The sequence below is a fragment of the Salvelinus namaycush genome, chromosome 13, assembly GCF_016432855.1.
Source record: "Salvelinus namaycush isolate Seneca chromosome 13, SaNama_1.0, whole genome shotgun sequence".
NCBI classification, from domain to species: Eukaryota; Metazoa; Chordata; class Actinopteri; order Salmoniformes; family Salmonidae; genus Salvelinus; species Salvelinus namaycush.
Window position 1 is genome coordinate 27,515,159 of NC_052319.1, and position 18,226 is coordinate 27,533,384.

The following is an 18,226-nucleotide window of genomic DNA, read 5'->3' on the forward strand; positions in this document are numbered from 1 at the left end:
TTGCCTTGATGACATCTTTGCACACTCTTGGCATTCTCTCAACCAGCTTTATGAGGAATGCTTTTCCAACAGTCTTGTGACATCGGCTGATGTAAAAAGGGCTTTATAAGTCAATTTGATTGATTGAAGGAGTTCCCACATAAGCTGAGCACTTGTTGGCTGCTTTTCCTTCACTCTTCAGTCCAACTCATCCCAAACCATCTCAACTGGGTTGAGGTCAGGTGATTGTGGAGGCCAGGTCATCTGATGCAGCACTCCATCACTCTCCTTCTTGGTCAAATAGCCCTTACACAGCCTGGAGGTGTGTTTTGGGTCATTGTCCTGTTGAAAAAGAAATGATAGTCCCACTAAGCGCAAACCAGATGGGATGGCGTATCGCTGCAGAATGCTGTGGAAGCCATGCTGGTTAAGTATGCTTTGAATTCTAAATAGAATTGATGTGTCCATACTTTTGACTGGTACTGTAGGTGAACACCTAATTTATTGACAGATTTGTGTTTTCGAGTCAGATATACAGTATCTTCAAACCCAGAGAGAGAGAAGACTATATACAGACATTCGCAGACATTTTGATTTGTAATTAATCAAAACCCACTGTCCCAGTTTTATGTGTCATTTTCCATACTTACTGATTTGTTGATGTGTTTTCCATTAATAAATACATTGAAACCAACAGTGAGGAGAGGAGCTGATGTAGGGGATGATAGATAAGCACCTGTCTCCCTGTAGCATACTGGAGATATTATACTGCAGCATACAGTGCCTTGCAAAAGTATTCAACCCCTTGGCGTTTTTCCTATTTTGTTGCATTACAACCTGTAATTTAAATGGATTTTTATTTGGATTTCATGTAATGGACATGCATAAAATAGCTTGTTTCACAAAAATTACAAAAATAAATAAATGGAAAAGTGGTGCGTGCATATGTATTCACCCCCTTTGCTATGAAGCAAATAAATAAGATCTGGTGCAACCAATTACCTTCAGAAGTTACATAATTAGTTAAATAAAGTCCACCTGTGTGCAATCTAAGTGCCACATGATCTCAGTATATATACACCTGTTCTGAAAGGCCCCAGCGTCTGCAACACCACTAAGCAAGGGGCACAACCAAGCAAGCAGTACTATGAAGACCAAGGAGCTCTCCAAACAGGTCAGGGACAAAGTTGTGGAGAAGTACGGATCAGGGTTGGGTTATAAAAAATATCAGAAACTTTGAACATCCCACGGAGCACCATTAAATCCATTATTAAAAAATGGAAAGAATATGGCACCACAACAAACCTGCCAAGAGGGCCGCCCATCAAGATTCACGGACCAGGCAAGGAGGGCATTAATCAGAGAGGCAACAAAGAGACCAAAGATAACCCCGAAGGAGCTGCAAAGCTCCACAGCGGAGATTGGAGTATCTGTCCATAGAACCACTTTAAGCCGTACACTCCACAGAGCTGGGCTTTATGGAAGAGTGGCCAGAAAAATATAAGCAAACATGTTTAGTGTTTACCAAAAGGCATGTGGGATACTCCCCAAACATGTGGAAGAAGGTACTCTGGTCAGATGAGACTAAAATTGAGCTTTTTGGCCATCAAGGAAAACGCTATGTCTGGTGCAAACCCAACACCTCCCATCACCCTGAGAACACCATACCCACAGTGAAGCATGGTGGTGGCAGCATCATGCTGTGGGGATGTTTTTCATCGGCAGGGACAGGGAAACTGGTCAGAATTGAAGGAATGATGGATGGCGCTAAATACATGGAAATTCTTGAGGGAAACCTATTTCAGTCTTCCAGAGATTTGAGACTGGGACGGAGGTTCACCTTCCAGCAGGACAATGACCCTAAGCATACTGCTAAAGCAAGACTCGAGTGGTTTAAGGGGAAACATTTAAATGTCTTGGAATGGCCCAGACCTCAATCCAATTGAGAATATATGTGGTATGACTTAAAGATTGCTGTACACCAGCAGAACCCATCCAACTTGAAGGAGCTGGAGCAGTTTTGACTTGAAGAATGGGCAAAAATCCCAGTGGCTAGATGTGCCAAGCTTATAGAGACATACACCAAAAGACTTACAGCTGTAATCGCTGCAAAAGGTGGCTCTACAAAGTATTGACTTTGGGGGGGTGAATAGTTACGCATGCTCAAGTTTTCCGTTTTTTGTCTTATTTCTTGTTTGTTTCACAATAAAAAATATTTTGCATCTTCAAAGTGGTAGGCATGTTGTGTAAATCAAATGATACAAACCCACCAAAAATCTATTTTAATTCCAGGTTGTAAGGCAACAAAATGGGAAAAATGCCAAGGAGGGTGAATACTTCGCAAGCCACTGTAAGTGTACAGTTGGACTCAAAAGCAGGCCAGAAGTGCTTGTTATTGTCTTACAATCAATCATTCAGTACCTGGTTGATATATCAATAATAAGTAATATATGATTTAATTACAATCTTTTTATCTGAGATGCAATTAATGAATGGATTTTGCAGTCATGTATGCATTTAATTGAATGATTTGTTGATTGATTTATTAAGCAGTTGGCATTTCTGAGAGCCCAGTAAGAGGGAGCTGTGTTCAGACAAATGCACACGCACCCTGTACTGTATAACCGTGCCATTTTTCATATTCACTGATGTCTTGATGTGTTTCTGTGAATAAATACATAAACATCCAGCCCTCTTGTCAACATGTACATACTGTCAGAGACTATCCAGTCTGTCAGATGATGAAGCCGTGAGGCACTACAGACACTGAGAGGGTCCTTACGTAATGAGCTCTACATGTTCATTTACGGCCTGTGGTTTATATGGCTCCAGTGAGAGGGAGGCTGTGTGTGACTGTAGCCTCAGCTACATGTTGCTGCACCTCTGCCATGTCTGTCACTTCTACTGTTGCCTGTCCCCTTCAATCACTAAATAAAAACACCATTGATGTGAAGTGTGAAGGTTGTTTGAGCAGCAGATAGTACATGAAGCGATTTTATTCATTATAAAAGCCATCATCAAGCCTAAACAGTAGAACAGTAGAACGGTACAAACACAGATGATACATACATACATACATTAGGTAAATCAACCTTCATTGATTTACATTTCCTGTCTGGAAAATTGCACCACAAATCAAGATGAAAAGAAAGTAATGTAAAAGACAGTATACCAGTCTCAATTCTTTCCAGTAACAAACATTAACACAATCATTTTAGCATTCAGTGTTATACCAGTCTCAATGCTTTCCAGTAACAAACATTAACACAATCATTTTAGCATTCAGTGTTATAGCAGTCTCAATGCTTTCCAGTAACAAACATTAACACAATCATTTTAGCATTCAGTGTTATACCAGTCGACATTCGAAAACCACAAAGGACCATGAGAGAACATTCTCGGCTGCATTAAATGCTGTTTAGCTGCCATTTCACAATATGTCATTGTCTTCTAACCTGCTCAACAGCCCGGTGGAGAGAACTACAGGAAGACAAAACCATTAGTGTCATCTTCACAAACTATTTGTCCACTCTAGTGTGTGCGTGTGGTTTAAGCAAACAGCTTAAACAACAGATACCGTAACTGCACAGCAGCCGAGATAAAAAGAGAGAGATGAGGAGGACAGACAGACATACTACTGGTTCCATCCCACATCAGAAAGACAGGACACACAGACAGACATCTTCAAATTAGAGTACAACTCAGTTGTACAAAACAAGCAATTAAAAGTAACCATTACTTGAAATATCAAGTTTATGATTATTAGTTTGAATTAGCATTAGATTATAATTTGTCAAATTGAATCTACAGTTGAAGTCGGAAGTTTACATACACCTTAGGCAAATACATTTAAACTCAGTTTTTCACAATTCCTGACATTTAATCTGAGTAAAAAATCCCTGTCTTAGGTCAGTTAGGATCACCACTTTATTTTAAGAATGTGAAATGTCCAAATAATTGTAGAGAGAATTATTTATTTCAGCTTTTATTTATTTCATCACATTCCCAGTGGGTCAGAAGTTTAAATACACTCAATTAATATTTGGTAGCATTACCTTTAAATTGTTGAACTTGGGTCAAACGTTTTGGGTAGCCTTCCACAAGCTTCCCATAATATGTTTGGTGAATTTTGGCCCATTCCTCCTGACAGAGCTCGTGTAACTGAGTCAGGTTTGTAGGCCTCCTTGTTTGCACACGCTTTTTCAGTTCTGCCCACACATTTTCTATAGGATTGAGGTCAGGGCTTTGTGATGGCCACTCCAATACCTTGACTTTGTTGTACTTAAGCCATTTTGCCACAACTTTGGAAGTATGCTTGGGGTCATTGTCCATTTGGCAGACCCATTTGCGACCAAGCTTTAACTTCCTGACTGATGTCTTGAGATGTTGCTTCAATATATCCACGTAATTTTCCTACATCATGATGCCATCTATTTTGTGAAGTGCACCAGTCCCTCCTGCAGCAAAGCACCCCCACAACATGATGCTGCCACCACCGTGCTTCACGGTTGGGATGGTGTTCTTCGGCTTGCAAGCCTCCCCCTTTTTCCTCCAAACCTAACAATGGTCATTATGGCCAAACAGTTCTATTTTTGTTTCATCAGACCAGAGGACATTTCTCCAAAAAGTACAATTTTTGGCCTCGTGCAGTTTTTAATGGGGGTTTTGAGCAGTAGCTTCTTCCTTGCTGATCGGCCTTTCAGGTTATGTCAATATAGGACTCGTTTTACTGTGGATATAGATACTTTTTGCCTGTTTCTTCCAGCATCTTCACATGGTCCTTTGCTGTGGTTCTGGGATTGATTTGCACTTTTCGTACCAAAATACGTTCATCTCTAGGAGACAGAACGCGTCTCCTTCCTGAGCGGTATGACGGCTGCGTGGTCCCATGGTGTTTATACTTGCGTACTATTGTTTGTACAGATGAACGTGGTACCTTCAGGCGTTTGGAAATTGCTCCCAAGGCTGAACCAGACTTGTGGTCTACAATTGTTTTTCTGAGGTCTTGGCTGATTTCTTTTGATTTTCCCATGATGTCAAGCAAAGAGGCACTGAGTTTAAAGGTAGGCCTTGAAATACATCCACAGGTACACCTCCAATTGACTCAAATGATGTCAATTAGCCTATCAGAAGCTTCTAAAGCCATGACATCATTTTCTGGAATTTTCCAAGCTGTTTAAAGGCACAGTCAACTTAGTGTATGTAAACTTCTGACCCACTGAAATTGTGATACAGTGAATTATAAGTGAAATAATCTGTCTGTAAACAATTGTTGGAAGAATTACTTGTGTCATACACAAAGTAGATGTCCTAACTAACTTGACAAAACTAGTTTGTTAACAAGAAATTTGTGAAGTGGTTGAAAAACGAGATTTAATGACTCCAACGTAAGTGTATGTAAACTTCCGACTTCAACTGTATGTCCCTAACGGATACGCAGTTTGGTCAAGCCGATTCCATAGATTCTCATGCAAAATGTTTATTAGTGAAAAAGTCAAGCATTGTCAGTAGTTCTTAGAGTTAATGTAAGTGGTACTAGACAGACACATCGTCAGTAGTTCCTAGAGTTAATGTAAGTGGTACTAGACAGACACATCGTCAGTAGTTCCTAGAGTTAATGTAAGTGGTACTAGACAGACACATCGTCAGTAGTTCCTAGAGTTAATGTAAGTGGTACTAGACAGACACATCGTCAGTAGTTCCTAGAGTTAATGTAAGTGGTACTAGACAGACACATCGTCAGTAGTTCCTAGAGTTAATGTAAGTGGTACTAGACAGACACATCGTCAGTAGTTCCTAGAGTTAATGTAAGTGGTACTAGACAGACACATCGTCAGTAGTTCCTAGAGTTAATGTAAGTGGTACTAGACAGACACATCGTCAGTAGTTCCTAGAGTTAATGTAAGTGGTACTAGACAGACACATCGTCAGTAGTTCCTAGAGTTAATGTAAGTGGTACTAGACAGACACATCGTCAGTAGTTCCTAGAGTTAATGTAAGTGGTACTAGACAGACACATCGTCAGTAGTTCCTAGAGTTAATGTAAGTGGTACTAGACAGACACATCGTCAGTAGTTCCTAGAGTTAATGTAAGTGGTACTAGACAGACACATCGTCAGTAGTTCCTAGAGTTAATGTAAGTGGTACTAGACAGACACATCGTCAGTAGTTCCTAGAGTTAATGTAAGTGGTACTAGACAGACACATCGTCAGTAGTTCCTAGAGTTAATGTAAGTGGTACTAGACAGACACATCGTCAGTAGTTCCTAGAGTTAATGTAAGTGGTACTAGACAGACACATCGTCAGTAGTTCCTAGAGTTAATGTAAGTGGTACTAGACAGACACATCGTCAGTAGTTCCTAGAGTTAATGTAAGTGGTACTAGACAGACACATCGTCAGTAGTTCCTAGAGTTAATGTAAGTGGTACTAGACAGACACATCGTCAGTAGTTCCTAGAGTTAATGTAAGTGGTACTAGACAGACACATCGTCAGTAGTTCCTAGAGTTAATGTAAGTGGTACTAGACAGACACATCGTCAGTAGTTCCTAGAGTTAATGTAAGTGGTACTAGACAGACACATTGTCAGTAGTTCCTAGAGTTAATGTAAGTGGTACTAGACAGACACATCGTCAGTAGTTCCTAGAGTTAATGTAAGTGGTACTAGACAGACACATCGTCAGTAGTCTGACATCCCCAGCGTCTATAGTACTGTACCTAAAGATGTGATTGCACAAAAAAACATAATTACTTCATCCTTCCACAGGATTGGTCCTTCCAAAATATCATGTATACATTGAAGTCACCGGAGTCAACTGTCTGTATGTACATAAATATCCCATCCTTCAGCAGATTGTAGTTTGGGTCATAATAAGACATTCTATTATTCCATAATTTAGTCACTACATATTCATAACCAGCCACAGTCTCCCAGTCTCCGACACATGGACCACCAGCCTGCAAGTACACAGACCTAGCCCATGGTGTGTGTGTGTGTGTTAGTCCACTCCCAGTGCTCTGAGCTGTCTCTCTATCTCATCGTCAGAGATCTGTGTTTTCCGTTTAGGAGAGGCAGTAGGGAGATTCTTCCCTGCTGCTGGGGCTCTCACCATCTGAAACACACAAACAGTGCAACAGGTTAACACTGGCACTCTGCTTACAACACACATATTACAACAGCTTAACACTGACACTGGGCTTACAACCAGGGCTGATCATTGCTGTTCTGCCGCCCTAGGCAAGACCAAAAAATTCCGCCCCCACAAAACTAGAATAGTCCCAGTAGGCAAAATTACTTTGAAAAGACATCTTTCCGAGACGTTGAAGTTAGGTTAAATGTAGGTTCTGATTGAAAGGTGAAAAAGGTAGTTTCTGTATGTTTAAAATACATGTTTTCCAGGACGTTGAAAAGGTGTCTTTTACGGATGTTGAAAAATAAATTTTCCCGGAGGTTGAAATCAGGTTAATTTTTGGTTCTGAATGTAATTTATAGACATCTATGTTTGGGCCAAATCAAGGCTGGTCCAGACTGGACAACATCTGGACCAAACATAGACGTCTATGATCGGTTCAGATTTGTCCCGGATCGGATGAAAAATCAATGTCCGTGGACATTGAAATCCGTGCTTACTGAGATGTAGCCTACGGTGTTGCCTGAAATGTCATTTTATGAAAGCCCATCTGTGGTAAGCCTACTGATTGTAAAACTAACAAAAAAAAGACGTCCAAAAGATGGGGTGTAGCATACCATGTCAGCCCACAATGGAATTTTATGAATGCCCATCCATGTGGTATGTTCTTTTCCGCTATGATCAGCTTGTCAAAAATTGACGGATACAAACTTGAAACCACTGATCATGACAACTCCTGGAAAACAGTTGTGATTGTCCATTGCACTTTGACCTGTCCTGTTTTTAGGATATGTTGTCTGATAACATGACAGCGCATTTTTGATTTGATTGAGCGCCATTTAGGTTAGGCATGATGTAAAAAGTCTCATTACATTGTCATCCATTTTATCTCCAGTCTGTAGGCTACAGAAAAGGCCACATACTACTTCTACTATATCCTATATCCGCGACATGTTTTATGTTAGATCATTTTTTTGACAGAACGTTGGTGGAGCGCAGCAGAGATGCATCTCTCCAACTTCACCCTGGAGAGGCGCTGGGAACGGACAAGCAAATATCTTGACAAAGTGGGCACTGCTTATCACACGGCAGCGTCAAAATGACACTGGTTGAGAGAAATTGTCATTGTTTTAGGGCAACATTATGTGAGGTTTTATGTGTTGTTGGAGGTGCGTCTTGGTCAGTTTAGCTCAGAAAATGGCGCCCTTTTCAATCTGCCACCACAGGTGGCTGCCTAATCCTGCCTAATGAGCGGACCGGCCATGTTTACAACACACATAGTACAGTTGCTCTTCTGCATTGAGAGCGGTGTGGTGTAGTAACACATGTTGTCCCCCAGGGGGAGTGGGTTCTCTGCCAGATGGGGACAGCCACTAACGACCTCTCATATATCATCACGCACAGCCAGACTACAGGCACAACCCAACCCGGCTACCTTCCCATACAGCACATATTGACAGACATGCAGGCACAATCTACAGACTACCTTCCCATAAGAACAGGCAGGCTAAGGGCCATCCCCCTCTCCTCCAGCTGCCTGTCTGTCTGTCTGCTACACCACACAGCATCCAGATGGAAGAAGGCTTTGAGATGGTATAGGACTATCTCTTACCTTTCCAGGGGACTGCTTATAGAGGGAAGTGACTGTGGTATGGTATAGGGCAGTATATCTTACCTTTCCAGATATCTCAATGCCAATCTCATCCAGAACCTGGTTCACAATGTCCTGAGATTCTTCCTCGTCACCTGACTCGTCAAATATCTCATCTAACGTATCGTTGACTGGAGGGATGAAGGGAGAGGAGTAAACAGGAAGGGGGAGGGGCAGACAGAGAGAGGTAGAGACAGAGGTATTAGTCAGTTTACCGTTAAAAGCTGTGAGTTAACAGGTCTTTGAAACACCAGGCAAACACATTGATCTGCATGGAGTTTTTGGTTTGGACTTGACAGTTTTTTTTCTGTTACTATTGTGCATCTTTTAAATATGTAAATCCTCGGCTAGGGAGCCAATGACAGCAGCTCTTACTCATGTCCTCTGTCATGCCCATCTTCATGTTCTCCTTCTGGAAGTCCTGCATGGTCTGGAGGGTCTTCTGAGGATCCATCTTCTTGTTCACAGTCTGCATCGTCTTGACAACACACAGACACACAAGAGTTACGACACAAATACTACTACACCATACTGCACAGACAATACACAACTCCCAGAGCATGTAGGCACATTAACAACACCGAGGGATTCTACCTCTCCTTCCTGTGTGTTGACTCAGCCATGGCCTAGTTTCACTCCGGAGCCTAAAACAGCCAAACGAGCTGCACACACTGCCTCTAATTAGATGTCATTTGCATATTGTTCCCAAACTGTTTGAGAGTGTGTCCCTGCTTCTAGAGGTTTCTCTGCAGCTGCATACTGGTGTGTGTCTATACATAGAGGCTGGTTTGGGGTTTTTGGTGAAAAGTTTGAATTTTCTCCTCCACAATGAAGACAAATGGTCGTACCCAGAGTAGCAGGACCCATAGGAGGATACACAACACACACATTCAGTTACATTCTACCACCTCAGAATGGTGAGCTGTTGTCCCTAAAACACAGCGAGCTGTTTTCCCTAAACACGTTAATTTCATCACTTTGTTTCAGCTAATCACCATCCTGATTATGATTTATTAACAGACAGCTTTGATTTAGAAAAAAAAGATTGATCATTAATACATGAATAACAACATTAACAAATACTTAGTGACTGTAACTAGTTCACGGTCCAAGCTCTAAACACGATGGGCTAATATAGTCCTTTAACTGGGCTAATTAGATATGCTGCTTTAAACATGACCGGAAGCCAAACTGATAACAGCTAAGATGTGTACGGATGTCATCTGCGTGTCTGAGCTGTAAACAGGTGTAGGATCTCCACCCAGTCAGACAAACATTACCATCCTGAGGGGATGACAGGAAATAATAGACAGACTAAGAGACTAATTATTACACACTCGGGAGGAGAAGAATCCTTTGAACTGTTCTGCTGTTTTTGGAGAAGCTGTTTGAATGTTTTAACTGGGTTAGTGGGCCCGCTTTTGGCCTCAATTACCCAGACACACAGAAACACATAGATGTATGTGCGGAGCTACTACACAGAAAACACTCTAACTTGGTGTATGGTGCTCTTTACCTTAGCCGTAGCAGACATGGCTCCAGCCATCTTCATCTGGGAGTTCATGACCTTGGTCTGTGTAGACATGGAGGTGACCTTTGAACTGACGGCGTAGGTCCTGTTCTTCTGCTTCCTCAGCTGCACCAGCTGCTTGGCCAGGATCTTACAGGCTTCCCGGTTCCCAGACTTAGCCATCTTCTTTATCTCCATCTCCTAGGAGGGAAGGAACAGGAGCAGAATTATCAAGGAGGAGCTTCTGACTGGCTTTAAATCAGGAAACCTCACTACACTCATACTGTTTACATAAATACATGCACATACTGTATACAATACATATACATCAGGTTCCCCAGAGAGCCCTGTTAGAGTATAAAGTGTAAATAGTATGATTTGGCAATGGTTTAAACACCTGAGAGCTACCAGCCTCTCTTAGCTTCGATAAACACATGAAATCAGCCTCTCCCCCTGAGGAAACACACACCGCAAGGCTGTACATGTCCCCTGGGAAACAGTACAGATTCAGCTGCAGCCCTGGGTGTCTGTGTTTATGTGTTTGTGTGTTTGTTCTGAAGAGCCAGACCTGAAAACAATTATTTATTAATGATTATCATTACAGTTTACAGGATTAATACTCCCAAATGCTCCACCCCTTCCCTCTGCCAGTGTGTATGCGGGTTAAACTGCCATTAGGCAGATAAGTGCTGCGTAGGGAGAGGAGCTGAGGGAAGGAGCTGAATGTGAAGTGCTCTCCTCAGGTAGAGAACTCTGGTAAACAGCTGAGGAGGCTCATTACATAACCCTCAGAGATACACACAGGTGGTGTCTGTCTGCTTGCTAACTAGATTCATGTTAAGAATAGACAGAAAATATAAGACCTAAGCATCTTAATAATTATGCTTATATTTAATATCTGCCATATAGCAAAAATGATGCTGTAAATATTTAACAATGGGAATCTAGGCTGAGTTTCAGTGTTGACTGACTGGGATGATGAGTGTTGCTGATGTGAGCTTACTACTGATGTTCTACTGCCAGAGAGAGAGCGAGAGAGAGAGAGAGAGCTACAACTGACAGATAGATGATGCCATCACACAGGGTAACAATGTACATAGAGACAGACTGATCTAATGTTCACTGGACAAGGGCAATATTTCAGCTAGATAAGTGACAAAACATGTTCCTTTTCATGTGAATAATGAACTTAGTTGTTGTATAGAATACATTGGCTATAAATTCAAATCATTACACACACAGTGCTGAATAATATAGATCCTATATCTGGTTGAAACTATGTTGCTGTGTTTTTGGGGCGCGTGCTGAAAGACCCAGTAGTCTCTGTGTTAGTGATAATAATGTGGACATCAGTTGTGTTTTTGGGGCGCGTGCTGAAAGACCCAGTAGTCTCTGTGTTAGTGACAATAATGTGGACATCAGTTGTGTTTTTGGGGCGCGTGCTGAAAGACCCAGTAGTCTCTGTGTTAGTGATAATAATGTGGACATCAGTTGTGTTTTTGGGGCGCGTGCTGAAAGACCAGTAGTCTCTGTGTTAGTGATAATAATGTGGACATCAGTTGTGTTTTTGGGGCGCGTGCTGAAAGACCCAGTAGTCTCTATGTTAGTGAGTCTAATAATAATGAGGAGTCTCCCAGCACAGCAACTACAGCAGCCCCAGCAGAGGAAGAGCAAACAGAGACCAGGAAAGCTGTGTGTGTGGTGTGGTGTGGTGTGGTGTGGTGTGGTGTGGTGTGGTGTGGTGTGGTGTGGTGTGGTGTGGTGTGTGTGTGGTGTGGTGTGTGTGTATGTGTGTTAAACTGGAAAATAGGTCACTACCTCTTCTTAGAGAATTTTTTTTCTCTCCCCCAGACCAACAAAAATAGTAACTAGATTAATTGGGAGAAATATTAATGAGTAATAAAAAGCTGGTCCCTTGGGAGGCAATTCTGTCCTGTGTGATGTTTACTTAAAAAAACAGCGAGACACCACTCTTTCTTTCATTTTCTGACATAGGATGAAATGGAGGGGAAATGTTGTATTCTGCTGTTCACACAGCCCTGTCATGACTCTGTGTTCTACCTCCTCTCTACCCTGTAGCTATCTACCTGTCCAATCCTGTCCTTTCTATCCCAGCCATTAGCGAAGCCGCCTGTAGGCCTATCAGACAGCGCAGGAAAGGGATGTGAGTTGAGGTAGGGGGTAGGATGGAGCAGGATTAGCCTACAGTCATTTACACACGTTTGATGCAATCAGCAGCAATCTACAGAAAGGTACTACTAAAACCTGCCTCCGTCCTACCAGCACTTCATAGGGTGAGTGGTGTGTGTGTGTGTGTCTCACCATTTGTTTCTCTTGTTTCTCCAGAGCAGCTCTGTCTCTAGTGATCTGTCTCTGAGTACCACGAAGCTCCTTAGTCTGTTCCTTTATAATGTCTGAGAAAGAGAGAGAAAAATGTTTACGCCACAAACATGCACAGTTATTGAATCAAAATGATTTATGACATACAGCTCAGTCATACAGTTATGCTGGGCATTGAGCTACGCTTTCTGTAAAAGCTATAGAAGCACGGTACCATTCTGGGGTAGTAGACCGGGACAATAGCTCTAGACTAGACATTCCTCATTAACAGGGCTGAGCCTGGAATCTAAACCATCCCTGCCTCACTATCCATTACCCCGATAGGGCGTGTGTATAACACAGTCCGACCCAAACGCCATGCTCCAAATACCAGACTCAACTTCTACACGATAGAACTGGATTATTTCTTAAAGTACAGAGGGACCAACACTAAAGAGAGCTCAGCATCCAACTCTTATAGTTCAGATAAAACCAGTCTAAAAACAGCCCTTCATAACATAGTATTTATACTTTTACAAACATAGGCAGGGTAAACTGTGTGGCAGAGGTGTGGACTCGAGTCACATGACTTGGACGAGTCAGACTCGAGTCACAAATATGATGACTTGCAACTCGACTTTGACTTTAACACCAATGACTCGTGACTTGACCTTGAGCCTTATGACTCGACCTGACTTGATCCCTCCCCAAGCACAAATATAAAAAATTATGCTATTAAAAAAAGTGTGCAGCGCATCAACTCTTCATTTAACGGATTAAAGTTTGAATAGGACAGCAGCCCATCAAATTGTGCCAGCTGAGAAATAGTTGTGCGTGGCAGTGCAGAGGAACGTCGGCGGGTGAATTCAGACGGAGCCCTTGGAAAGATGATACCCCAAATTATTATTTTCGGATATAAAGACGATGCTGTATCAACAAAAAACAGATTACAACTTGCAAAACATGCGGGAAGAAAATTACAGACGGAGGCGCAACAACTTCCAACTTTGTTCGACATTTGAAGCTGCACAAAGAACGGTAAGTCGATGCTAATATAGCCCACAGCTATATATTTTATTTATTTACTGGTGCATCATGTAGGCTAACGTAACGTTAAATCAACGAGCCTCCACACAGTCTGTCAGTGCGGGAACGTGATCATTGCCCCCAAGATTGAGCTACAACTGGCTAGGCAGTTGGTAGCCTAAATCCTGCCTGATGTTACTGGTGTTCCTAAAACCATTGACATACGTTAGCCTACTGTAACCACACAGAGAGGGTGTGTGGGGGTGGGTGGGTGGCTGTGGGTGTGTTAAGGTTGGGCGATTGTGTACAAGCCTACATCGCCCGATTGCACCCCATAGCGATCCTCAATAGTCGATCACTATTGGATGGGGGGGGCGGGGGGTCTTTCTCATGGCTACCCATGTATTTCCATGGAAATATAACGTTTATTTGGAAAGTAATAAATATATATAGATATTTTTAAAAGCATTCATGATTTGCGTAAATGTAATATACTAACTATTACTCTTGTTAAAATGTATGAAATGGTATTACATTTGGTGAAGAGCACATTATGACTTGTTTAGGACTCGAAACTCAAAGTTAAGGACTTGAGACTCGACAGTCTTGACTTGAGACTTGAGTGCTAAGACTTGAGACTTACTTGTGACTTGTAAAACAATGACTTGGTCCCACCTCTGCTATGTGGTGTCTTGTTTGAACGGTTTCCAATAAAAACACACCAGGCTCCTGACTTCATACATATAACAGCAATAAAAACAACAAATAAGAATCAATGTTTTAAGGCAGGATACAACCCTTGAAGTGTAGCATCAAGGGGACCATATTGAAGTGAAGAAGAGAGGGCATGCATGAAGAGAGTCATACAGGAGCAGTCCCTAAGACACACACCCGGCAGTGGATTAAGATTTTGTGGGAGAGCACGCACAGCTGTGAATGTGTCTCGGCCATCCCAGCTCCTGTATTAGGGTAGAGGACACGGTCCCCTACACTGCTATTAGCCAGAGATTCTCCCTACAGTGGAGTGGGTACCAGTAGCTCTAACACCAGCCTCTGTTGACCCTCTGTTTCACTACTGGATCAAAATGCTACATATTCAAATAAAATTAGATTACTTTACTTTTCTTAAAAGGGTTTTCCTCAAAACTAAAGAGAAGTATATATAAAACATTTAAAAACAATATTTTTGTGTTAGAAAAGATCCTTCCTGCAGTGAAAGTCCAAACTGAAGCATGGCAGCAGTGAATGTTGTGTTATAAAGCATGGCAATCTTTTAGAGTAAAATGCATGGCGAGAGTGATAGAGAAATTATATATATATTTATATATACACATCCCCACAGCAGAAAAGTTGAATAAATGTTTTTGCAGATTAATAGGCTCTCAATCTGACAAAATTACCCTTGCTATAGGTACCAGAGCCTCATCTCCCCCAAAACTCCAGAGAGAGAGAGAGAGAGAGAGAGAGAGAGAGAGAGAGAGAGAGAGAGAGAGAGAGAGAGAGAGAGAGAGAGAGAGAGAGAGAGAGAGAGAGAGAGAGAGAGAGAGAGAGAGAAAAAGCTGGACCACTAGTATCTACGTACAGGGTGACGTATTGACAACGTCTAAAAGAGGGTTGGGTATCATCTATAAAACTCCACCAGCTAACCTCCGCCCGCCATCGCACCCCCGCACGCCACTACACGCCCTACCACTGCTTCTCGACATCGGGCATCCTTGGCACGCCACGTCCAGAGAGAGAGGGGAGAAAGAAGAGGAGATATCCTATCAACTATCTGACCTTGAATAAAGGTACAGCAAAATGACAGTAAGTGAATATTCTTTATCAATGGCACTGTGGTCATAGAATGACTTATTCACATTGAATGAGAAACTTGAAATTGAATTAGATGGAAACTTTAATAAAGTAATTAGTGATTTAGCTATAATTGATGCATTATATTTTCTAAATAGCCTGAAGGGTTATTGCATTTTGACCTTGTAAGGTTGATGGCCATTAAGCAAGACATTTGAACTGATAGGCATTAGGCCCAGTATTTCAATGCCTCAAGACAATATAAGATGGAGACATTTCTTCCTCTTCTTTATTTTCTTAACCTTTGTCATTGAAGTAAGACACATTGAGATAAAACATATTTTTCAAGAGACCTGAAAATCTATATTTTGGGGTTCTTCATTCAACATATTGCTACATCTTCAAAGTATCAGACAGACAGACAGACAGACAGACAGACAGACAGACAGACAGACAGACAGACAGACAGACAGACAGACGAATTTGTTTCCCCATGCATCACGTTTGACAACTCTGAGACAGGAACAGTGAAATAAGTGTTTTACAGTCCTTAACATATCCTAACGAGAATATTGACATGATCATCACTTAAGAGCCATTGTGTGGGGGATTGGAGCAGTAGAGGGATTGGAGCAGACTATTGTCAACATAACCTATATCCATCTGTCTTTTAATAAACAGAATGAAGTAACGCAACCATTCAACACCAGTATCTACGGATCACACGATTCTCTCACTAGCTCTGTCTAAATCTGAACAAAGCTTTCTTACAGGACTTACACTGCTAGATGCTGCTGTTCCTTGGAATTCATATGTTGCAGTCAGCAGGTAAGTTACAAAGTAACACTTGAACATACTGTAGACAGCATCATCACATCAATTGAACAATGTACCAATGTCTGCAGCTACACTGTAACTGTTCACCAGTTACACGACGGTCATAAATTGTGACACACACAACACAGAACAGTTTTTTAAACAACTTTACCAGCTACCTTCACTAATACACAGACAAGTGGAATTGTATGTCTAGTTTCAGGCAGCCAGTTTACAAACCAGTTTATAAATAGCATGGGTATTTCAGCTAATCCTCATTAACACACAATCTAACTTTAGAGGATTCCACGTTGACCAATTTTGATTTCGTAACATAAACATGAATCTTGACTTTTCAAACCGGTATCAGTTAAACTGGTAAAACAGGCTTGTTCAGTAGCCTATGCTCGTTAGTGGCGGACTGGCGCTCACCAAATCAAACAACTTTGTTCATTTGTTACAAGTCTACAATCAGTGGAAAACAAACTTACCATCAACTGTCTTCTTCTTGAATAGAGATGCCATGGCGCACAAATGAAAACTAAAACCTTTTTATACTAAAAACAACTTCTCCGCTCCCCGACGGTCACCAGCTAAACTGTCGCCCTATCAACAATCTGAGATTTCCTGGTCGAAGTGCTTCCACAGCTTCTCACATGACAGCCCCGACTCTATGACGTCACCAAGTCCAGTTCCTCTAGTCTCCTGTAGAGCGCGGTACTGTTCCAACTCAAAACTGACGCATTTTACCATTCATTACAACCCGCACAGTGAATTCTGTAAGAACTGTGGTAGATAAAAGCCATAAAAGTAATAAGTGATGATTTGGTCAACTCTGCTCTGAAATTGCAGAGACTGAGGAGAAAAATAGGATTAGTCACTTGAAAGCAAGAGTAGGTCGGGCGCAGGCCATATTCATTAGAATTTGGGTTTTCATTTTTGCATATTGGATTATGCCCCTATTAGAAAATATTTTGGAGGTCTTTTCTATGTACATAGAAATATAGCAAATGCTAGGGATTTTCATGTCTGTGTGTGTGTCTCTGTGTGCGCTCACATGTGTGTGTGTGTGTCTGGGTGTGTGTGTGTGTGTCTGGGTGTCTGGGTGTGTGTGTGTGTGTCTGGGTGTGTTAAGAAGCTATGAAAATGTAAAGTAGCATGTACATAAAAACAACCACATAGGGAGTGCTAGACATAAAAACAACCACATAGGGAGTGCTAGACATAAAAACAACCACATAGGGAGTGCTAGACATAAAAACAACCACATAGGGAGTGCTAGACATAAAAACAACCACATAGGGAGTGCTAGACATAAAAACAACCACATAGGGAGTGCTAGACATAAAAACAACCACATAGGGAGTGCTAGACATAAAAACAACCACACAGGGAGTGCTAGACATAAAAACAACCACATAGGGAGTGCTAGACATAAAAACAACCACATAGGGAGTGCTAGACATAAAAACAACCACATAGGGAGTGCTAGACATAAAAACAACCACATAGGGAGTGCTAGACATAAAAACAACCACATAGGGAGTGCTAGACATAAAAACAACCACATAGGGAGTGCTAGACATAAAAACAACCACATAGGGAGTGCTAGACATAAAAACAACCACATAGGGAGTGCTAGACATAAAAACAACCACATAGGGAGTGCTAGACATAAAAACAACCACATAGGGAGTGCTAGACATAAAAACAACCACATAGGGAGTGCTAGACATAAAAACACTCCCTACAGCTTTAAACCGCCATCAATTATTTTGTTCTCCTTTCATCCTCATCTCACTGGATAATGTTACCACTGAGGTCAGGGACATTCATAGGATGGTTTCTCTTCATATTCATGCAGCAACTTCTGCAGTCTGGTCACTTGAACCATAACCAACTCAATCCCATGACAATGCTGAGTTCCCTCCATTTGGTTCAATGGAAAAGAAGGGAGTAGAGAAGAGGAAAATAGGAGATGAAGAGAAGGGAGTTCTGGCT

The 18,226-nt window shown here is 41.7% G+C and overlaps 1 protein-coding gene across 1 annotated transcript; it reads right to left on the bottom strand.

The window, feature by feature from the left end:
- Positions 1-5,442: 5,442 nt before the first annotated feature.
- chmp2ba (charged multivesicular body protein 2Ba) lies at positions 5,443-16,845 on the bottom strand. Its single transcript, XM_039006417.1, has 6 exons — positions 16,717-16,845; positions 12,593-12,684; positions 10,277-10,471; positions 9,136-9,238; positions 8,785-8,891; positions 5,443-7,091 (listed from the first exon to the last, which is right to left on the bottom strand). The coding sequence occupies exons 1-6, from the start codon at positions 16,748-16,750 to the stop codon at positions 6,978-6,980; spliced, it is 645 nt and encodes a 214-aa protein (XP_038862345.1). The 5' UTR covers positions 16,751-16,845; the 3' UTR covers positions 5,443-6,977.
- Positions 16,846-18,226: the final 1,381 nt, after the last annotated feature.